Here is a 23,011-nt window from a genome sequence, read left to right as displayed (position 1 = left end):
AACCTAGGCCTGTTAATCCATCAGCTGTTTGGTCTCATTGCTGATGTGTGACATTGATCTTCTCTTTTCTCCTGTAACAGGGGCACTTCAAATGATGAAATGTGCAACCTATACATAATGTATTACATGGATGCTGATCATGCCAGTTCATACATGACATGTGTGCGGACAGGAGACCCTAAACTATTTCAGCACATCCCCGAATTAGCCAATATTCCTATTCCCGTTAGTCCTGATATGGTGATGATGGGACACGGACATGGTAACCACAAAGGTAAGAAATTATGTATCTTTTTAACTTCCGGTGTACAGTTTGATGCGTAGCTGCCATCTGTGCAATGAGATCATCGGTTTTGTTCTTCGCTTTTAGATATGAGGCTGGAAGAAGCGCGAAATATACAGCAGCAGCCTAAGCGAGAGGAGGAGCAAGTACTAGATCAGGGTATGGAAAATAGGAACTACAGAATTTAGTGGAAACTTTTCAAAAAATAATGTGTTTTTGTTTCTTTCTCCAGAATGATGGTTTGTAATTTGTTTTATAAAGTGCTATGATGTTTTCACAACTTTCATACATGGAGGCTGCCATATGTTTTTTGATAGGCCAAATGCAATAGGGTGTGAGAATCAAGAGGAGAGATTTTGAGAGTTTTCCCATTTTTTTTTCTTTAAGCAGCGATCACTTAAATCAACCTGTTATTTTACGTTTAAATGATTGTCGCTATAAAGAATAAAGGGGTAAACTCTTCCAAAGTCTCTTATGCTGCTTTCACATGGCAAAATGCAGGGTCGCATCGGGACTGAACCTGAATGCGGCCTGTTCACATCCCCTCAGCAAACTGGCAATATTGCCGGTTGGCTGATGTCATGCGGGTGCGGGGCATAGCATTACCGGGGCCGCTGCTCCAAGCAGTGCCTCCTCCATAAGTATGAACGGGAAACGGGTCACTCAACACGATTTTAACCCGTTCACACCGCAAAGCAACATGTCAACGAACCAGTAAGAACCCTTCTTTTTAACTGGTTCGTACTGCCGCGTTGCTACCGGTTTGTGGGACCCGGTAACCCCTTTCACAGCACCAATTACTGAGTCGAACTGGCAAGAAACCGGCATGAACCAGGTAATTAGGTGCGATGTGAAGGGGTATCACTTTCTGATTCTAACACCCTATTACATTTGGCCCATTGTCTGGCTAGTTATCATTGCCTTGGAGAATATTCAATAAGGATTATAAATAATACCCTGCTTGTTAACTATATAGTTATATAGAGTATCCCGCAGGTAGTTTATTCACTTCCCACCAGCACATCATCTGCGGGTTTTGGTTAGAAATGTTAAAGCCGCTGACATTGGCTTACCTACCTCACACTATTTCCAACAGCATCAGAAGATACAGCCACCCCCTCACATTCCCATAGGCGTACCCTGCAGCTACTTCATCCTACCCATGGTTTAGTGATTTTATAAAATTAATGGTATGGTTGACAAAGATGATGACCTGTCAGTTGGGGCTTGTAATTTGTAGTGTCCCTAAACCATGACTGGGAAGATTAAAGCTGCAGATTAATGTACGGAGTTGCTGAACCTTACTCTAGTGTAGTGACTGATCTGTACACTGATCTGCTATGTGGGAGGAAGATCCAATGCTGGACACTCTATGTGTATCCTTTTTTATACATTCATGCTTGGCATTTGCCATATGCCATACATGATTTAGAGTTTCCATTTTCAGTATTAAGTGACTGTAAGTCAAACACCTATTCAGCTGCAGAGCCATCGCTTAGTGCAGTCTTGCAGTTTCTATGGTGATACCACAACTATCCTGAAACTTTTCTTTACAGACATGAGAAACCTTGGAGAGCTGGTCTCCAGGGAGATCTCTGTTTTGTGCCAAATAGAAATTGTGTTGCAAATTAAAAATGATCTAGTTTTCTGATAACGCGCTTTCTCAGTATAAAGGTTTCTGTAGAATCCTATTGCTTTGTTTTCCTGTAGCAGTTCTATATATGGATTGTTACAGCTCTGTTACAATGGTATAGTGAGACTTTTTTACTTCTTAAAGGTCAGTACGTTATTGTTTTATTTACCTATCTGTCCTTACTCACTCTGACTTCTTTTACCCCTGAAGAAGGAAAGAAAGGCAAACGTGTGCTTATGGCTGTAAAGGGTTTGAGATCATTAGGTTGACATACATTAGGTCGACAGGCCTTCGGTCAACACCTTCAAACGTTTGACGTGTGTTTAGGTCGACCGGGTCATTTGGTCGACACAAGCATCAGGTCAGCATGGGCAATGTCGACATTCAAAAAGTCAACATTGGGTTTTCACGGTTTGTCGGCACTGTCGGCGGCATGGACACCGTATCAGTAAAACATGTCCCCTCACATGACTCGTTGTGCTTGCCATGCTTTGGGCACGGTGCCTGCGCTCGGCACACTATTATATTCTACCTCCACTCAATATTATATTCTACCTCCACTCACTAGTGGAGGGTAGAGCATAAAATACCGCCGGTCGGCTCCGAAAAATGTGAAAAACCCATGTTGACCTTTTGACTGTCCATGTGCCCATGTCGACCTAATGAACCTGTCAACCTAAAGCCATGTCGACCTTTTGGCCTGATGACTTTTGGTCAACGTTGTGACTGTATAACCTGTAAAGCGGGTATTGGGTTTGGAGGGTAGGTACAGGCTCTTTTTTTCTTTCTCTGTTTCTGTTTATTTTCTTCAAACAATGCTTATACAGTACATATTATAATTGGAATTTACCTTACCGATAAATCTATATCTGTATAGGGCTGGGGTAGCCAACTCCAGTCCTCGAGAGCTACCAACAGTTAACGTTTTCCCGATCTCCTCACAGAATCACAAGTGAAGTAATTAGCTCCACCTGTGGATCTTTGAAAATGTTTCAGCTAGTAATGAGTGCACCTTTGCAGCAGCTAGGTTGTCTGGTAAATGTGAACTGTTGGTAGCTCTCGAGGACCGTGGTTGGCTACCACTGGTATAGGGTATTTTTGGCTTCTGAAGACACATGATGAGGGTAAATTTTCTTACACAGCTTAACCATTTCAATGACCATCACGTGTAAGCATAAGACGCATCTGAGCTGTGCCACAATATATAATTTATTAGCTTTTATTTGTACAGCTCCAAAATATTCCACAGCTACAGTATGTAAAATCCATTTATCAAGCCCATCAGTCACTGTGCCTATGGAGGTTACACTCTACCCACTTAAACACCAAGATCATTGTCCCTCATCTCAAAACTCCAGTATGCTTTTGGAGTCCTCTGACTCTTTGTCCAATCCAGGTCTGTAGCACTGTAATGCGAACTACTGCGCCATTGTGAAGGTCTGAGTGACATTTAGTGGCTCACGTTTGGTCAGAATGTGGATAGAAGGTACCGCATGCCAACAAGGCATCTTGTGTACAGTGGTATTTTCTACTTCTTCAGTTCAAAACTAGGACCAGCTGCGGATCTGCAACAGTGTCTGTCCATGATGTGTTTTGAATGATGACATGTCTTCGGATGTCTATGAAAATTATACATCAAATCATAATGAAGTTGTATAAAGTACTTTCAGGTGTTTGAAATTGTTTCCACCAGTTGCGTATTGTGAATTCCATCTGCTCTGGCTTTTACAAAAATAAAAACTGTATGCTGGCTGTATAACTCTGTGCCACACAAAAAGTCTACGCCTCTTCACCCCCACCACCCTTTTTCATTTACGCCTGAGTGAGCAACTGCCATAGTCTGTATGGCACACATTATTCAGTAAGTGCAGTGCTGCTTTTGTAGGTCCTGTATGGTATAAGCTGCTTCATCATGCAGACTCATACAAAGGGACGGCATTATTGAAATGGTAATGCCGTCCACCGTGTCACAATGGACGTTCTGTAACGAATGCTAATTTTTGCATTGTCAGAAAAGTTCAAATTTTGTTAAAAGCTCTCTCACATCCCCAGCTAAATAACATAATACGTTGCAAAATATAAACCTTATTTATTTATGAAATAAGGAATGTAAAAATAACAGAACTTTAAGTTCTGGGTACATCCTGCTGTTATGATTGGCAGTCAATTATAGAATATCCCCTTAAACCTACTTTCCAAACTATGTATTTTATCTTATGCATTCCCACCTCTTCACGTCATGAGGATTGTTTGGTTTCTGGCAGTGGAGTACTCTACAGAAAAGTTCTCCTAATATAGTATGGGCTGCCAATGTTTTCTGTGTTGTATTTTTTTTTTCACCAGGACATTGTAAAGTTGATATACTTTCTCTTTTATTAAACAGATATATATGTGTGTGTGTGTATATGTATATGTGTGTATGTATATATATATATATATATATATATATATATATATATATATATATATATATATATATATATATATATATACGGTGTAGGAGGTGCGGCACTCAGAACAAAATATACGCTGACACTTGGAGACGTTAACAATGTTTCAGTTCTTTATCTAAACTGTTTTCAAGTTACAAAAAGGGAAGTGACAATAACATACATTTATACTCACATACCGCCGCCTGCTCCGGGGAGACTCACGCCGTCGGGGGACCGCCCATCCTTCCTGCCCCGGCCAGTCACGATGACGTCACTCCGTCGGCGCCGTGTACTCCTCGTCATTGCGTGCTTTGTTGCCTAGGCAACCGATGCGCTGCAGGATAAAAACATAAACACCTACGTGAAACAGTGCATAACTAACAATCGGCATAAGTAAGATACAATCTATACTCAGTATAAAGCATGTTGAATACTACTGTTGCAAACAAAAGGAACTGCAGTGTTATTAAGAAGGAACCTAAGCTACATGATAGATATATTTATGGAAAAATGGTAGACACATCCAAAGTACTAACAATGTAGGATTTTAACATTATTTTTGTAGAAAACATCCGTATGAGATGCATTCATTCAGCCCTTTGGGGGCAACCACATCTAGTTTGGCTATCCACCTGCTCTCACATTGGATCAACTTTAAACCTCTATTGCCACCCCTTATGGAGGGGGGTATAGTATCAATCATGCGATATCGCAAAGAATTGAGCGGATGGTTAAAAGCCGCAAAGTGTCTGGCCACTGGTTGCTCACTGCTTCCTTTTTCAATGGCATGTCGGATGGCAGACCTATGGGCTGCCATTCTGTCTTTGAATCTACACTCCGTTTTGCCGATGTAAACCAAGCCACATGGGCAAATGATTTGGTATATCACGAAGGTAGATTCACAGCTCAGACAATGTTTAATATAATATTTAAATCCTGTGTGGGGATGGTGAAACGTGTCTCCAGCCAGTAAAAACTGGCAAGCTACACACCCACATCGGATGCAGCCACCTCGTTCAGTGGGAAGGAATGTCTTCGCAATTCTAGGTACTTTTAATTGCGCCATATCGGTTTTGACAAGCCAAGATCTTAGGTTTTTGCCTTTTGAATAACAGGGCATGAGACGGGAGTTGGGTAACCCCAATGCACTGTCTGTATTGATGAGGGGCCAGTGACTTTTAGCAATTCTTTGTACTGTTGAGTACTACACCGTGTGTAAATTGTTCCAGTGAGGGCACCAGAATTGCTGTATGTGTTGTTGGGAGTGCCGGACCCCCCACACACTATATAACTTAATACAGTATAATATATATATATATATATATATATATATATATATATATATATATATATATATATATATATATATATATATATTTAGTGTGTGTGTGTGTGTGTGTGTGTGTGTGTATATATATATATATATATATATATATATATATCTTAATAAATGCAAATACGCTAATAAATACAATAATATTTATCTATTTTGTGTATCGTGGCCTATAACTTGTCAGATATCTTATAAGGTGGTTGTGTGATTAAACATACCCATACAACAGTGCTCTCCTTACACTTGCCCCATCCCAGAGTCAGTAGGGAAAGGGGGAGGAGCCAGTTTAGTGAAGAGGTGAGATTGGATGGTGCTTGTAACCAGGAAGAGTTTGGAATCCGCACAATTTTTGTAACCATTAAACCAACATGTAGGTATGTATAGTATATATTGTATAGAGGTTGGTGGTGCTCCCAGATATTTAGTGCAGATAATTAAAGGAGGTGTTGCAGAAGAGCAAAATGGTAAGCACTGTGCCTTTTCTGGTGTACGCTTTTACCTTATACCTTACCTTATATTGAGTTATGATTTATTTAAAACAAAACTTTTATTAAATACACCAATAAGATAAGTAAGCTTTTTAAATATTAAATAGTTATTGTATGTGTTTACTCAACCAAGCACAAATTGATCTTTAAATAAAGATATTCAATAGGATTAGTGTCTATGTGGTTATTGGATGAGTATTGATTTCTTAAAAAGGCTTCTAAACTCTTCTAATCAAGTATGTCTCAGAATGATTACTCCCTTGGTATATCCTAAATAATTATTAAGGAGAAGAAAAGGGTACTGTCTCCCTCCCAGTTTATCCCCGATTGATCTGAAAGAAAGAAATTATATTTTTTAATGACTGTACACAGATAATCTCAGACCGATATTAAACCCATTCATTTTATAGTAATTATATTACATATACATATACAGTGCAGAATTTCACCATGTAGTCTGCACAGATAGCAGTAAATAAGTTAATGGCAGCTGTTAATAATAATGTTCTGTATCTCAGATGGCAATTGGAGCAAAAGCATATGAAGTAAGTCTTTATCTGTTATAAATAACTGTAACAACTGTTTCAATATTGAAGTTATGATATATCACATTGCATGCCTTAAAGTGCCCATACACTGAGGCGATTTGGTCCGATTTCGGCCAGTTGCGACCAATCGGGCCATTAAATCTGACCAAACGTCCCTCCCTGACATGCAGTCGGGTCCGATGCGCGGTCCCGTCCCAGGTGGTCGGACCATTCTGGAACCTCCCTCCTGGCGGCGAGGTGGGCGGGAAGCAGGAACACATGTTATCCATCACAACAGATAGCATGCGTCCCTGTGGCTTGCAGGGTATCGGGTGTCCGAACACTGCTGCGAGACAGCGCAGCAGTGTATGGGCACCTTAATGCAGGAAAAATATTTTCCCGCTCAATCCTTTATTGTTCAAACAGCAGAAAGTCCGGCAATATCCAGAGCATTAGATTTGGAAAATACTGACTGCTTTATTTTTACACTGCAATATAGATCTCACTTTGAAGTAAAACCCCACCCAAATCTAACTCTCTCTGCACAAGTAACATCTGCCCCACCTGCAGTGCACATGGTTTTGTTCATCTAGGAAGGAATTTGTCAGAAAGAGTGAACCAAAATAACCCCCAGTGTCTCTTTTGCCTTCTGATAGCTGTCCATAGGCACCTAATATCAAGGTGCAACACCTGGCTGCCTTGATGGTAGAGCTGGCAGGAAGTTGAGTAGTAAAGTGGAGAGAGTTGTAATGTATGGTTATATAGCATACAATCAATAATACATCAATTACTGTTTATAGCATATACTTTCATCATAAAACATGAGATCGTGCACACAGTTCTAAATGAATGGGGATTGCAAAACATGAAATCAATAGCCACTTAATACACCTGCCTTATGTATTGATAGTCATTCAGTTTATATTGCCCACTGAATATGAAATGTGCACAAAATAATGGAAAGTAAAAGTTGATGATAATTGCTGTGTGTAGGTCCGTAGTGTGAGACTATGTGTAACCCAATATTAGACTAAAGTGTGCCCCTGAAAAGAGACAGTTCTTTTTTGCTCTTCTGCAATCTCTCCCTTTTTGGATACGTTCCAGATTTTGACTAGGAGAAAAGGTTCACATCTGATTTGTTAAGAGTACGTCTTCCGCATCCCACAAAATGTCTGCCTACACCGCGGATAGAAAATGGAGATTTATGTTTTTCTTTTTGAATTTGTCATACTGATTTGTTCTGTATAAGCTTTACTTGTGGGGAGACCTGTTAGTGTCTGTGTGACCATACAGATCACTAGTGCTTCTATCTCCTTCTGTGAAAGTAATAAACATGCCTTCCTGTCGCCCTGTGGCCATTACTCTCTGGTTCTGGGTGATGTCCTGTGACTAATGATAACCTTTCCGTATTCCAGAGAAATGCTCTGTCTATCCGTCTGTATATTTCCCTTTTATGATTTGGGAGATGTAGAGCTATCTCTGATAAATGAGTTCAATAAACAACATCCAGAAACATCGTATACATCATTTCCCTGAGACAGTTCAGCTATGAGCTCTCTCTCTCTGTACCAGAGGCATTATATATAGTAGTTATTTACCTGTACAGCAGTGCATTTCTTATTTAGCTACATCTTTATTCTAGTTTGTTTATGGACTAATGTAGTGTTCTTTCAATGCAGTTTTTTTTGTATGAGCTATTCAATCCGGTCGATAGCCAACCTGTAGCAAATTTCCCAGAAGGTTTCAGCAGAGAAGATTGTAAGAACCATGATCACACTAAAAAAAAAATATTTTTTATTATTTCTTCTCTTTTGATGAATAAGGCTCATGTACTAAAAAAAAAAAAAAAAAAGGAAAACCCAAATGTGACCGTTTCTCAGTCTGTAAAATCCGCCATTACTTTACGGTGTAATGGTTAGCATTACTGCCTCACAGCACTGAGGTCTTGGGTTCAATTGCCCCAACTCTGCGGAGTTTGTATATTCTCCTCCTACAATCCAAAAATATACTGGTAGGTTAATTGGCTTCCAACAAATTAAACCCTAGAATGTCTGTGTGTACATGTACATGTGTTAGAAAATAGATTGTAAGCTCCACTGAGGAAGGGACTATGCTATTTAGGATTGGGGAGACACAATGTACATGTTTGTGGGACTTTGGCCCATAGGTCCCTCCTTGTCCCTTAGGGCATACACACGGAGTGACTTTGTGCTATTTTCTAAGCAATCTGACTAGATTGCTTAGAAAGTAAGCACAGATCTCTACATGTGTATGATTAATTATCTCCTGCTAACTAAGTCAGTGCATGCAGTCAAAATCTAGTCAAATTGCTTAGCAGGCAACTGCAAATCTCTCTGTGAGTACAGAATGAGAGATACTGATCTGAACCACTCTCTGTAAGTAACATCATTGACACTGGAGGGAGGGGTTCTAAAGGTGGGTACACACTTGTACAATTTAGATTATGTATACAATTTAGACTATGTATACAATTTAGACTATCTGTATACAATTTAGACCAGCGGTTCTCAAACTGTGGGTCCTGACCCCAAAGTGGGTCCCGACCTTCTCAGCATGGGGTCACGACTCCATGTTGCTGACTATCAAGCTGATGACTTTTCTAATCTCAGTCAATGATACAAGGAGTCTGATAGATCTGTTGCATTGTCTTTTAGTTTAGACTCCTCCCATCATGTTGTGCCCCCAATAACGCTGCCATGTATGTGCTGTCTGCTGACTACACATGTGATGTGATGGGTTATGGTATATCAGACTCCTCCCATCACTCTGTGCCTCCACAATGCTGCCATGTATGTGCTGTCTGCTGACTACACGTGTGATGTGATGGGTTATGGTATATCAGACTCCTCCCATCACTCTGTGCCTCCACAATGCTGCCATGTATGTGCTGTCTGCTGACTACACATGTGATGTGATGACCTTCTGCAGTAACTTGCTGGGGTCCCGTAACTATTTTTATTGTCTGATGGGGTCCCAGAGCAAAATAGTTTGAGAACCCCTGATTTAGACTATTAGCACAAATCTGCACTACAGATGGGTCTGGTCCCATCTTGGCAGGGGATGGCGCTGGCGTCGCCAGCCGCCATCACCCGCCAGCGCCATGGCGATGGTGAGAAGGGGACGCGCGCTGGAGAGGCGCGCGCGTCCCCTTCCGACGGCGCTTCCATCCGTTCCCCCGGGTCCCCGCAGGCTTGCCGGCGGTAACCCGGGGTCCCCGCCGCCTGCCCGCATCCCCCCCTAACCCTGTCCGTCTCCCTGAGGCGGAGACGGACAGGGTTTCCGTCGCGCTGGCGACGGAGACGCGCGTGCGCGTGAGACGCACGCGCGTCTCAGTGTATTCGCTGGCGCGGCTGCTGGCGGGTCGCCAGCGCAGACGTTCTGGCGACCCGCCAGCCAGGATGGGACCTGACCCATCTGTATATAGTCTATGCAGCCAAGACTTTCTGGCTGCGATACGGGAGCGCGAATCGGGATCGCAAGGGTTAAAACCCATACAATCTGCATGAGATCCAGATGAGATTTTGACTATATAGTCAAAATCTCATGCACATTGTACAGGTGTGTACACACCATAAGATTTTTTTAACAATTTTATTCCAACATGATGTTAACCTTTTTTATCAGCAGTTGATTTTATTTTATAGATTAACATTTATATAGCTTCTAGATATAATGCAGTACTTCATTGATAATAATCATTCAGTCGCTGTCTTAATGTAGTTTATAATCTATATATCTTACTACACTGATCATACACACTACTGTAGACTTACCGACCAACTTATCAGCATGTGTTTGGAGTAAGGGTGGAAACTTATACAACATACAAATGCAGGAACTGGAATCAGACTCGTAACGAAATGCTAAACGCTGTACCACAGTGCTGCCAACTTGTCATGTCATATATTTTTTTCTTTTGTGCTGTACAAAGGATTCATCCGCCCCCAAAAAAATTTAGAACATTTTTCATATACAATATATTTTAAAGAGTATGTGACTTATAAAAGAAAAAAATAGAATACATTTTTTTATTTTAATTAATGTGTTCTTTTTTATTATCTAATTTCTTTTCTCAATGTTACTTTTTAAAAATTGTTAGGTGCATTATCTGACTTAGTCTTTACCTTAATTAATCACCTGCCCTATGCAAGTGTAATTATACTTAGCCTACATACACAAGCCCCCTGTGTACTCATGATTATATAATGCTGCTGATCATTCTGTACAGTTTTTAACTTTCATTATCAGTAAACAACGCAGCCTAGTAATTACTATTTATAGTCTGAATGTTCATTGATAGTCTTTATCCATCGTGTCTTCACTGAGGTGTTTCAGGTGGAGAGAAAGTGTTTTCCTTAATTATAATTTACTTATGAGAGTGTGTTAATAACTGCAGTAATTATTTCCGGGGATGAGATTATCTCACCTGAGGGACTCATCTTCTATGTCTGTGTATTGAAAGTCTGCTTCATATAATTGGAAAGTAAAAGATTGTTTGCAAACATGACATAGTCTATTAAGGTCATTTTGTATTTTGGCGGTCACCACATTAAAACAGGCTTGTCTTGGTTCTATTAAAATCTAATTATCTGGTCTTTGTACCTTGACTTCCCAAAAACCGATTTCTACATTTAGAGTGAATCATAAATTCATGAGTTTAATTGTTTTAAAATGTTTATTTTGTATGTTTCTTTTCCTGCTTCTTTTATTAAAAGCAAGGAAATTCCCAGCATAAGGTAAGGAAGGACTAATGCCTAAACTTAAGACTTGTTTACCATGGCAAACATCGTACTGTAGTTTAAACCAGTGGTTCCCAACCTCGGTCCTCAGGTACCAATAACAGTTCATGTTATCTAGGTCACTCAGGAAGTTTACAGGTGCACTCATTGTTCACTGACACGTTTTAAAAGATTCACAGGTGGACGCAATAACTTCACCTGTGATTCTATGTGGGGGTTCCTCAGGACCAAGGTTAGAAGCCAATGGTTTAAGCCTCAAAAGCTCCTATATAGCGGGGAATTCAATTCACCGCAGTAAATATTTCTGGGGGGGGAAATTTACTTTTTCTCAACTTTTTCAAGCATTTTAATGTATGTTTTCATGCAAAAAAAAACACACAGGATACAACATAATTTCCAGGATCCATGTTTTATTACGTATGTAAAAAAAGGCACTTATCAAGGATTTTGTTTCTCCTACCTCCAAGCAGGTGAAACAAAATTCCCAATAACACCAGCTTTTGGGATAAACCAAATTACCCCCGTGGGCATCAGTTAGCTAATTAAGTTGCACTTATAGAATGAAAACATCTCCTCAACATAAGTACTGTATAAATTTTAAGATGCCCTCATTTAGAGTTTTTTTTTTTTTTTTTTTTATACAATTTATTAGATTTTACATTTAAATACAGATAAACAATAGTATTTTTTTTCTTTAGAATGGAACATTGTGAACCATCTCTGGTTAAGTGTTTAAAAGGGACCAAAAAGTTTTTTTTTTTTATTTATATCAAAATGCAATACAAGGTGTGTGGATTTGAGTCTGACCACTATAAAGTTGCACTTGTTGTTATGATGAGTGCCCAAGCTCTTTTCCCTAAAACCTTTTTAAAGAAGTGAGGAGCCATTAACGTTGCAGAAAAGATCTTCAGAGGTGCGCTTATTGGATAGACATCAGACGAGGCACTACAGAGTGTGACCGCCCGGTATGTGTGGTGGTAGCTGCAGCTTTACCTTTTCTAAGCAGGACCAGAAAATGCATTTGACTATACTTGTCATTAAATTAGGGGATTTTCTCTGTCTCTTTCCTGGTAACATATGGCTTTGTTTATTTAAGCAGTTATTTATTGTTTGACAGTCATATATGATTGATTTTATTTATTATATATGCAGTCATTGATTTTTATACATACAGTAAAATGCTTTATGTTTACTCTTACAAGCGGTTATTGCCGGCGTCTGTTTCTTGTGACTTTCGACCTTTATCTTTGTATCCGGCACAAAGGCCAAATAATTAAATTGATTGATTCCGTTTTACTTTAAATGTCATTGTACCGATCTATATATAATTGTACGTATCTCATATATGAAAATCTATAATGGGCAGCGTGGTATTTCTGCGGTTTTATCTCTCTCAATGCTGGGTTTTTGTCTGTACAGTTACAGATGCTGTACGCAATACATCACCTGCTGGGCAGTAGGTGCTCTGACCACATTAGGTGACCTGATCGGAAGAGCAGCTAGCAGCAAGCAGAGCGTGTCTCCCATCTTCTTGCTTGTTCACATTTGGTAGCTAAATATTTGATGCTGTTATCAACCGCTTTGTACATGGCAGGGGCTCTAACTCTTATCAGGCAATATATTGTGATATATCTACGCGATGGGGCTGGTGTTGCTGTCAACTGTGGGAGCCTGATGTACTGCCTTAAGGTGGCCATACACTACTGATATCTTGCAGCAGTATATGGCCATCTGATCCCCTTGAGCCACCCAGGACCTTCCTGGATGGCAGGAACGCATGTGATGGATCACATGGGACCCCGTTCCCTGCCGTTGGCAGGGAGTCTGTGTCTGGAGCTTGGATGTACAGGCAAGTCCGGACTCCGATCTGATGCGCACGGGGGTTTGTGCTAATGGAGGCCTGTACCACTCATTCATTTTACTCTGGCTATCAACACTGTCAATATTAGTATCTGCACTTTTACCCCCATGGTAGGTGCAAGAGAAATGTCAGAAACCGACTTACCTTCCCTCCTTCCTTATACACCCATAAGCAAGTTTTGTGCCCAGTTCATGTAGATCCGGCTAAGTTCTGTCCCACTCAGAATAGAACAGACCTAGACCTATACAAAGATGTGGAAATTCACATCTGCACATGGGCTGTATGCGGAAGTCACCATTTCAACCAGCGAGCAGAGAGCTGTGTGACTTAGAATCAGAGATGACACATTGAAGGGCAGATTGTATCAGTGCACATCCATTGATACTAGAAATGGAACGTTTGTCCTAAGCTGCAAACCGGCAAAGGACAAACCTTTGGCACAGACGTTACTATATAACAGGTATGTCCAAACTGTGGCACTCCAGCTGTTGTGAAACTACACATCCCAGCATGCCATGCCATAGTTTTAGGGACTTGTCGTTTCACAACAGCTGGAGGGCCAAAGTTTGGACATGCCTGCTGTACAAGGTTTATAGTACATCTGCACTCTCCAACCTGGTAACATTGACGCCCACTTATGAAAAGAAATCATCATCAATTATAATGTGAGGTACTTTGTTCTCCTTTATGGAGCAATAAGGCATGGTGAGGTCATTGGGGCACTGACTAGTATCAGATGTAGATTTACACAAATATGACTGTGGTAAGTTTTGATTATAAAAATGATATGAATAATACATAGATTACCTTTCTAAGTTATAATAGCTTGTTCGTATTTTAATCATTGTTGTAATCAAAACTTTTGCCTCATGGACCCGGGTCAGCGTCGGTGTAAAAAGGGTAGCTGGAAAAAACACTGGTCCATTTCCCTGTGACTCCTACCCTGGTTCTGACCAGTGTGGAACACGGGTAGCAGCCAGGTGGGGGGGCAGTGTAAAAGGGTATGCCAGGTCGTCTGACCCGGCTCCCATTTACAGCTATGGAGGTTGGGCGGGGGTGCACACAGCGGAGGATGGGAGGAGTTAATGGATGCCTGTGTGCGGCATCCATTCACTTTGCGGACGGGGAGGCTGGGGGCAGCTTACCTGCGAACGGCAGTCATTTCCAAGCGCCGCCCCGTTTACAAAATACTGGTCGGATCTGGGATTTTGGTGTAAAAGGGGTATAAGTCAACAGAAGCAGAAATGGGGTTTTGCTACGTATGTGCAACATAATATATTTTTTTGGTACTTGTGTACTATCACGGCACCCATCGCATCGCAGACCATATCGCATGCGATGCGACGCGATATCGGCCGATGTTGTACAATGGCATACAATTTTAAAATTGTATGCCATTTTATATGGCATACAATGCCATACAATTCGATGGGATGCGATTATAAATTGTATAAGCACCCTAATGGGTGCTTACAATGCTTAAATCCACCCCCCCAGTATAAACGTGAACCCGAAGCGTGGCGAGCGCAGCGAGACCGCGAGGGGCGGCGGTACGCGTCCTACGACCTTTTCATACCCCTACTATCCACGTCAGCGTGGAGTTGATTTTATAAAGTGTGGCGAGCGTAGCAAGGCGAAGCAGATACCTTCACAGGTATCAGCGTCCCCTCGCGGGCTTCACAGGTATCCGCGTCCCCTCGCGGGGCTCACCACGCTTCAGGCTCGGTGGCTCGCTGCGCTCGCCACACTTTATAAAATCAACTCCACGCCAACGTGGATAGCGGGGGTATGAAAAGGTCCTAGGACGCGTACCACCGCCCCTCGCGGGCTTGCTGTGCTCGCCACGCTTCGTGTTCACGTTTATACTGGGGGGGTGGCGTGGGAGTGCATTTAAGCATTGAAAGCACCCATTAGGGTGCTTAAAAGCACACATTAGGGTGCTTATACAATTTAATATCGTATATGCGTTAAAATCGCATCGCATGCCATCGGGTGTATGGCATGCGATGCGATTAAAAAATCGGGCGACTAATTATCGGGGCACCGTGCTAGTACACAAGTACCTCTGTTTTTCCTCCAGTAAGCAGGAAAGGCTGATTTCTTACTGGTAGTTTAGCTTGTAGATGCAGATTTCAAGCTGCTTGTCTGAAATGCCTCTTACGCTCTGTGTATGTATTCTGTTGTATGCAGAATTGGTCATTTCATTTTGCATAAAGATCAATATTTCTATCTGTGTTGACAGCACCGCCAGTGATGATACTTACACAGCCTTACAGCGAATAATGTCTGGTACTATATACTGTGACTCTGTCTTGATGGGTGGAATATGTACAGTACTGATGATGTACAGTATGTCATGTCCATCTCTTAGCCATTTATCCTTAAATTTCCGCCAGAATTCCAAGTTTTAAAGATTTATCTCTGGATATGTCCCTATTTTTCCAGTTTGACTGTATTTATATAGGCCATACCTCTTGTTGTTTATGTTGCATACAATTAGATACTTTTTTTTTTCATTTTCTTATTTACTTTTATTCTTTTAATATTTATGAAATAAGTTTTCTCATACAACTAGCCTCAATACACCATGTGATGCAAGCATCTTTTTTGTAGGAGTATTGCATACCAAATTATTCAGCACGGTCTCCTTGTGACTAAGACACATGTTAGTGTAAAAAAAGCAAAAACAAGACACGAACAGGGTCATTTGCTTCTAGTACGGAGATACAGACCAGACTGTTTTAGGAACACCAGAGCAGACAGCGACGCCCCAGGCAGGAAAGAAGAACTGCACAGATTTTGAAAGGTGCAGCGTGCCAGAGTGAACACTATATTCAGTATTCAATGCCGCTGGCGGGAGGGTGTGTACAGCAAGGATAGCTTGTTTTCATCGACAATCGCAGAAACCAAGCCAACCTTGCCGTCAAACCCCCTCGCCTGCCACTCGCTATATTCACTGTTCCAGTGAAATACTTGTGAGGACTCCCTTTTGATGGCCGCAATCACTGTTTCCACCGTGCTGAATAGAACCAGTGAGGTTGAAACAACAAGTGAAAGGGGGGGTGGAGTTGAATACTAATGGGGAGCTATGGCAGTGAGCTATCAGCACTGCTCACCGTCATACTGTAGCTCACCATCGAAGCATTGAATATACTGTACCCTAATGAGTGTGGACACATCTCTATACCAAAATGAGGTTGATTTCATTTTCCAATTGTAAATATGATAAAGAAAACCTGTCACTGTTTTGTCCACTATGATCTGTCTTAATCTTCCATTTCTTTTCTGTTTTTATCTCTTCTGTTTTTCCCTTGCACAGGTAATTTCTATTCCGTCCTGTCCAAACTGCTAGGCGAGAGGGAGGATGTTGTTCATGTTCATAAATATAACCCCACTGATATTCTAGGGTCTGATCTTGTAGCAGAGATCACCAACGTGGTCCACAAGAAAGACCCTGACTGGTACATATCCAGACAAGTGTTAGCACATGACGAGAGGCCCGATGCCATTCTCATCAGGGATCGAATTCACAAATTCCACAAGTTAGAGTCCACACTGAGACCACCAGGGAATACGCTGTCCCTGGTCCCACAAGCTAACCGTGGTGAAGTGGACAACCAGCGTCCAGGAGGTTGGTTGGAAAACATTCTCCAATAGCTGTACGTTTGCTTGCTCAACATTAGCAAAACCTGAAGGGAAGTCTGGTTGATTAATCTGGAATACCTGAAAATGTCATTGGTTTATTTAACCCTTTGAGTGAAAGGGTTCAGCAATTTGCAGCATTTGCCTATAGTATATGACCACAAATAATGCTACAGCAGACCATGAAATGTTGCATTTGATATAATCCTTCTTATACTTTACATCACCAATCTAAGTTTTAACTAAACCAGCAAACCAGGTACTGGTACCTTATAAGATATAATGCTGCATCTGTCAAATGTATTCTGTAATTTATACAGTAGCAATTAGCAACAGCAGGTAGTTTAAGTGGTTTCTTGATTTCCTTTTTAATGCTTAAACTAATTTACTCATAATTACGTCCACGGTTGGTGGATGTCATTTGCAAAATTGACTCTAGTAAGCCAATTGCTGAATGGCACAGAATACAATCAAAGATCAAAAACAGAACAGCGTGAAGCATCCCTGAAGTTTCCGGTTTATTAAATAGTCTTTCATTACCAAGCCTGTGTCCATAACGTAATTTTGAAACCCTGACTCATTCCCTTCAGGTTTCTATGGCAGCCAACCTTGACGGCATTGCTTATGTTTTAATTCGTGTTGTGGTTTCTACGATATTGATTGTGTTTAGTCTTTCTTGCTAATGTGGAAAGCCAGATAATAGTATGGCATGCGGCGATTATCCTTTTTTAAAAGTAAGCAATATGTATGCATGGCAGACATCTGTGCGTGGGCTGCTCTGCAGGCTGTCTTCACATCGCTGGCTGCCAAGTTGATGTTTCCAAATAGATCTTTCCATCTCATATTAATCATGCACTACATTCCTCGTGCTTTTTTTTGTTTTGTTTTATTTGCTTTTTTTCGGAATTGAATCCTGTCCGTAATAAGAGCTTGGGGTGCATGGCAGTACTATTACAGACCACAACAAAACCAAATTCATTTGCTGTATGGCATCATTGCTTATGCTTTAAATTAATGTTGTGATTTATAAATAGAAACCTTGTTGTTTTTAGCCTGATTTGTTGAGCTGTTGCCTTTTTGATTCGGACATTTTAGTTGAAGCATTTAATTTGCACTTGTTTTAAATACCTTTTTTGTGCATTTATACAAATATACTGTATTTTATATTTTTTCTCTGGCATATGGTCTTAAGGTCAACATTCAAAAGGTCAACCCCTATTGATCAAAAGGTTGACATGAGTTTTTTTGAGGTTTTTTTTAAACCGACTTGTTCATACTTTACCAACCCAGTGGGCATAGAGGGAGAATAAAATAACGTGCTGAGCCACCGTGCCCGAAGCTTGGCAGGCCATGCGAGGGGACGCGATACACTTATACGGTGCCCATGTCGACCTAATCAACATAGACGAAAAAGTGAAATGACCGTGTTGACCTTTTTTATGTCAATCTTCTACTTGTTGACCTAATGCATGTTGGCATTTTGACTGTCGACCAATAATGGTTGACCTTTTGACTGTTGACTTAACAACCCGTAAATTGGATCTGACACCCCTACCTAGTGGAGGCACTTGATTTTGTGAGCATTCACTGGGAGCTAGCGGCACCTTAGAAGTGCAGGGTTTGAGTGCTGCTACTGTCTTCTAGTAAATTAATAACCTGGCTACAAATCTTCTTTTAAAGACTTACTGTAAATGCAGATTTTAGTAGGCGATGTCAAGAAATGAGACTTGGAGCTAGATTTTTTGTGGAAGCCACAGATGTGACCAATGGATTTAAAGTGGCAGCAGAAAAAATTGCTAAACCAGACTGGTTTAGTATTTGTCTGTTGCCACTTTAAATCCATCAGTCAAAGCCACTTATTGTTGAAAACCCATGGTTAGTAAGACTATCCCTTGCTGTTTATGTATAGTATAATGTCACAGCCTGCAGGTTGCTGTATTTATCAATGGAAATTGTGTTGCTTTCCAATCAGTTACAGTTTGAAAAATATAATTTGAGTTTATTGGTGAACTCCATTTTTGCAATCAGTGGACTGCCACGGTGATGGCTTTCACAGTGTGTGGTGCAGTACTTCCTGACCGCAAAGGTTTTCTGTATTTATTGAATTTTGAAGGGCTAATGTTACTAGCTTTGTTAAAAAGACAGTTCATTTTTTTTATCCAGTGTGAGACTAGACCTGGAACTAAGAGGACAGCTATGTATGTTCTCCTTATCTGAGCTGACTGACATTTTCTGCTCATGTGATAAACCATTAGAATCTACAGCACAGACACCAGTACATTTAAATGAAAGGGTACATTTTACATTTTGAATGCGCTTTTTATTCTCTGTGTCCAACATATTGTATGTAAAAAGGAAACCTCTATATTCAGAGGTATCTAAGCCCTTACGCTAAGGAGAATGCCAGGGGGCACCAAAGTGAGGGAGGATAGGGTTATTTTTAATTGTAGTTTTGTAAAAATGTGTTCATGTGATTTCATATTATGGCTAAAACCTTATCTGGGCAATAGTAATAGCAATCCTGTTTGTCCTTGGGTAGTTTCCATGCAACCTGGAACATTTTAGTTTTCATTGAAATCACTTTAAAAAATGTATACAGAGCACAAGGAGAGCAGACAAAGGACTAGAGGATACCTTGGAAACACTCAGCAAGAACAAAACAGGTTTGAGTACTTCCCTTATAATACCTGCCCAGAACAGAAGGTTCATCATTCCAATTGGCATGTCACCTCATACAGAATAGTGAAAACTAGTATCCAAAGTATAAAAACTGAGGATGCATGGGTAAAGGATATAAGGAAAATAAATTGCTAAAAGTAAAATATTGACCAAAATAAAGGCCTTATCTTCTGTATTTTACTACAGATGGTAAAACTTCTTAGGCTAAAAAGGTAGTTTGTGACTACCAAATGCTGGCAGAACTGTGGCCACAGAGGAAGTACTGTACTAGTACGGGGCATACACATGGGGTGATTTCAGCCCCGTTTCTTGGCAATCTGACTTAGAAATGGAGCACTGATTGTAACGTGTGTATGCCCTGCAGGGATGGCGATGCGTGGTCCTGTACATTGCTATCGCTGGCAGGGAAAGACAGTGCTTGCAATCTTTAAAGAAATAGGCATATGTTACATGACGATAAGTGGCAGGGAAAGACAGTGCTTGCAATCTTTAAAGAAATAGGCATATGTTACATGACGATAAGTGCTACATATTGCATATTGGTCTAGCTAGATTTCATGGGTTCTTGGTGAACAGCACCGACAGTGTAATGGTTAGCATTACTGCCTCACAGCATTGAGGTCATGGGTTCAATTCCCACCATGGCTCTAACTGTGCGGAGTTTGTATATTCTCCCCGTTCTTGTGCGGGTTTACTCTGGGTACTCCGGTTTCTTCCCACAATCCAAAAATATATTGGTAGGTCAATTGGCTCCCACAAATATTAACCCTAGAGTGTGTGTGTGTGTGTGTGTGTGTGTGTACATGTGGTAGGGAATTTAGATTGTAAGCTCCACTGGGGCAGGGACTGATGTGAATGTTCAAATATTCTCTGTAAAGCGATGTGCAATATAAGAAACTGTTAATAAATAATAAATAAAATGTATGATACGGTCCCACAGGAATGTTGCCTGGTGTCAGCAGGATGTGAAAATAAAGAAAGAATATATAAAATTATATGTGGACTGGATACAGGGGAAACCATTGATTAGGAAGCTCATGAAGTTCCTTTAACATTCAATAACTTTTTCAATGTACTCATTACTCACTTAAAGTAAGGAAAAATGATCACTCCTTGTCCACATTCTCCACCATTCTTTTCCAGGTTATTTGGGTCCCCTTTTCCAGCATTACTTGGGTCAGGACTCAGTGAAAAAGGGTCCCAAATAAATCCAACCTGATAATCCAATCTAGGTAGTGAGCAGGGTGGGACCCAGGTAATGCTGTAATGTAAGCTTGTGGCCCGGGTAATCCAACCTGGGTCCCAATACAAGCATAGGAGAGCATGATCACAGGCGCTTCGATATGTCAGAGGGAAGAAGTCTGTACATGGGTGCAGTATAAACCGTGAAGGGTAAGGGCGGGTATACACTAGAACAATCTCTGAGCAATATGTACTGTAGTTTCAAGTTAAATAGGAACGACACATTTGCCAGATCATATAGTGTGTACCCGCAAAATGTGCACTCCTGTGGAATACAGCATGGCATCTCTAATTGCACCATCATCCCCTGCATCGGGAAAGTGTGTAGGCCCTTGTCGAAGTAAGATACCGTCAGATTGGCCGGCTACACATCATTGATGTGTAGCCGGCCTTAATATAAATGGGGCTGACCCAAGTTGGAACAATGTTCGACTAATGACTATACGTATATGTAAAAGTAAAGTATTGTCTTCTGTGAAAAATAATTGTCTGTCTGGTTCAAGTCCTCTGTCTTTAGGCTTCCTTTCTTTTTACTTTCCAGCATGATAAATGCAACGTATTTCTCAGCCACCACTGCTGTATTTTATTTCTTAGCTGTGGTGAGCAAGCCGCTGTTTCCAGTATAATATACAGTACGCTGGGTTTTGCTGCATCTGCACTGCTGGATCATTTCTCTTTCATGTTTTCTGTAACGAATGCCAACAAGCTGGATAATTGTAAGAAGCAAAAAAGAACAGTCTCATTTCCTCCAGATTCAACAGTGACTAACACAACAATGTTTTATAAATTGTGCATAAAGTATAAAAATATTTGTTCTAATTACAAGTTATGTCTCACTGTAAGACTTATTTATTGCTAGTGTGGCAGAGCCAGCATTCCCCCACATGAATGTAATGTGGAGGATCCAGACCAGGTTTTGGTACCAGTAGCAGAATCCCAGGTGTAATCAGCAGTACCTGGGATTTTCTGATTATAAGGGTTTCCAGGGCAGAGTCACCTTGCTCTCGACGGTGGACTATCTACCTGAGTGATAGGTCGGGGATATTAACAATAGGGACTATTGAAGCCTTTGAAGAGTCTGCTACGCTTTGAGAGCCTGTATGCTACTGCCTGTAATACTGACTGCATGTGGATTGAACCTGCTATGCTGTAACCTGCTGTTGAGAAAAGATAACAAAATCGTCATCTGAGACCCTGTGTTTGTGATCCTTGTCACAATTGGTGGAGAATGCGAGCAAGGATCCATCTCAGCAGTGTTTAAACAGCAAGTTTTTTTCTCATCTCTGGTTATTCATTGTGCTTACAGCCTTAAAGGGCCATTACAAGCAGACTGTTTGCTATTATATGTGATATAGCAAGCAAAGCAGGTGGGTGTCAGCTTGGTCTTTTTGGTAAGCCTGGCACATTATATTAAAGGGGAAGCGCAGGGCAATATGGAGGAAATACTGGGAAAATTTGCTGAACTAGCAGCTGGGCAGCAGAATATGGCTGACAGACAGCAAGCTCAGATGCAGATATTTCAGGAGGAATTAAAGGTGAGAAAAAGTGACCCAGAGCGGGAGAGCCTACTGAAGCTCACCCCGGCTGATGATAGAGGCATTCCTTTGCAATTTTGAGCAAGCGGCCACGCGGTTGGGATGGCCAAATGTTTTGACAGGCTGGTTACCTGTTTAACAGGGGAGTCACAGCAAGCGTATGTGTATATGACTGTGGCATGCTCCTATCCTAGCCTAAAAAAGGATATACTGGACAGGATTGGAGTGACGGGGCACAGCAAAGCACAGGAGTTCATGACTGGCGGCTGGAGGGCTCTGAACCTCCCAGTGTTCAGCTGGCCAAACTAGCCTGGCTGCCAAGGGCATGGTTACAGCCGGATAAAAGCTCCGCAGTGAGAATTGTGAAGGTAGTTGCACTGGACCAGGCTATGGGGGTGTTAGACTGCTCGGTGCAGCAGTGGGCCCTTCAGGCTGACCCCCAGACATTTGAGGAGTTGGCTGTGGTGATTGAGTGGCACCCGACGCTGGGAAAGCTGAATAAAGCCAGGTCAGGATACGTGCCAATACCTAAGCCCAGAACTCAGGTCCCAGTGGTTAAACCAAAGGCTCCGTCCTCCCTTGGTGTGCTTTGAGTG

At 41.3% G+C, this 23,011-nt stretch overlaps 1 protein-coding gene across 5 annotated transcripts in view; it reads left to right on the top strand.

The window, feature by feature from the left end:
• The window catches only part of PAM (peptidylglycine alpha-amidating monooxygenase), a 136,993-nt gene that overhangs the window by 78,321 nt on the left and 35,661 nt on the right, over positions 1–23,011 (top strand). For 3 of the 5 annotated variants that reach the window (XM_083151723.1, XM_083151721.1, XM_083151722.1), the window contains exons 14-16: positions 81–274; positions 371–442; positions 16,637–16,948. In XM_083151723.1, coding sequence (XP_083007849.1) covers positions 81–274; positions 371–442; positions 16,637–16,948 — 578 coding nt within the window. The remainder of the gene's footprint in view (positions 1–80; positions 275–370; positions 443–16,636; positions 16,949–23,011) is intronic. The other 2 variants (XM_083151725.1, XM_083151724.1) reach the window with 1 other exon arrangement.

Source organism: Crinia signifera, chromosome 1, assembly GCF_055691185.1.
Source record: "Crinia signifera chromosome 1, ASM5569118v1, whole genome shotgun sequence".
NCBI classification, from domain to species: domain Eukaryota; kingdom Metazoa; phylum Chordata; class Amphibia; order Anura; family Myobatrachidae; genus Crinia; species Crinia signifera.
Note: the sequence above shows the minus strand (reverse complement) of the source record. Positions and strands in the feature narration are given on the sequence as shown.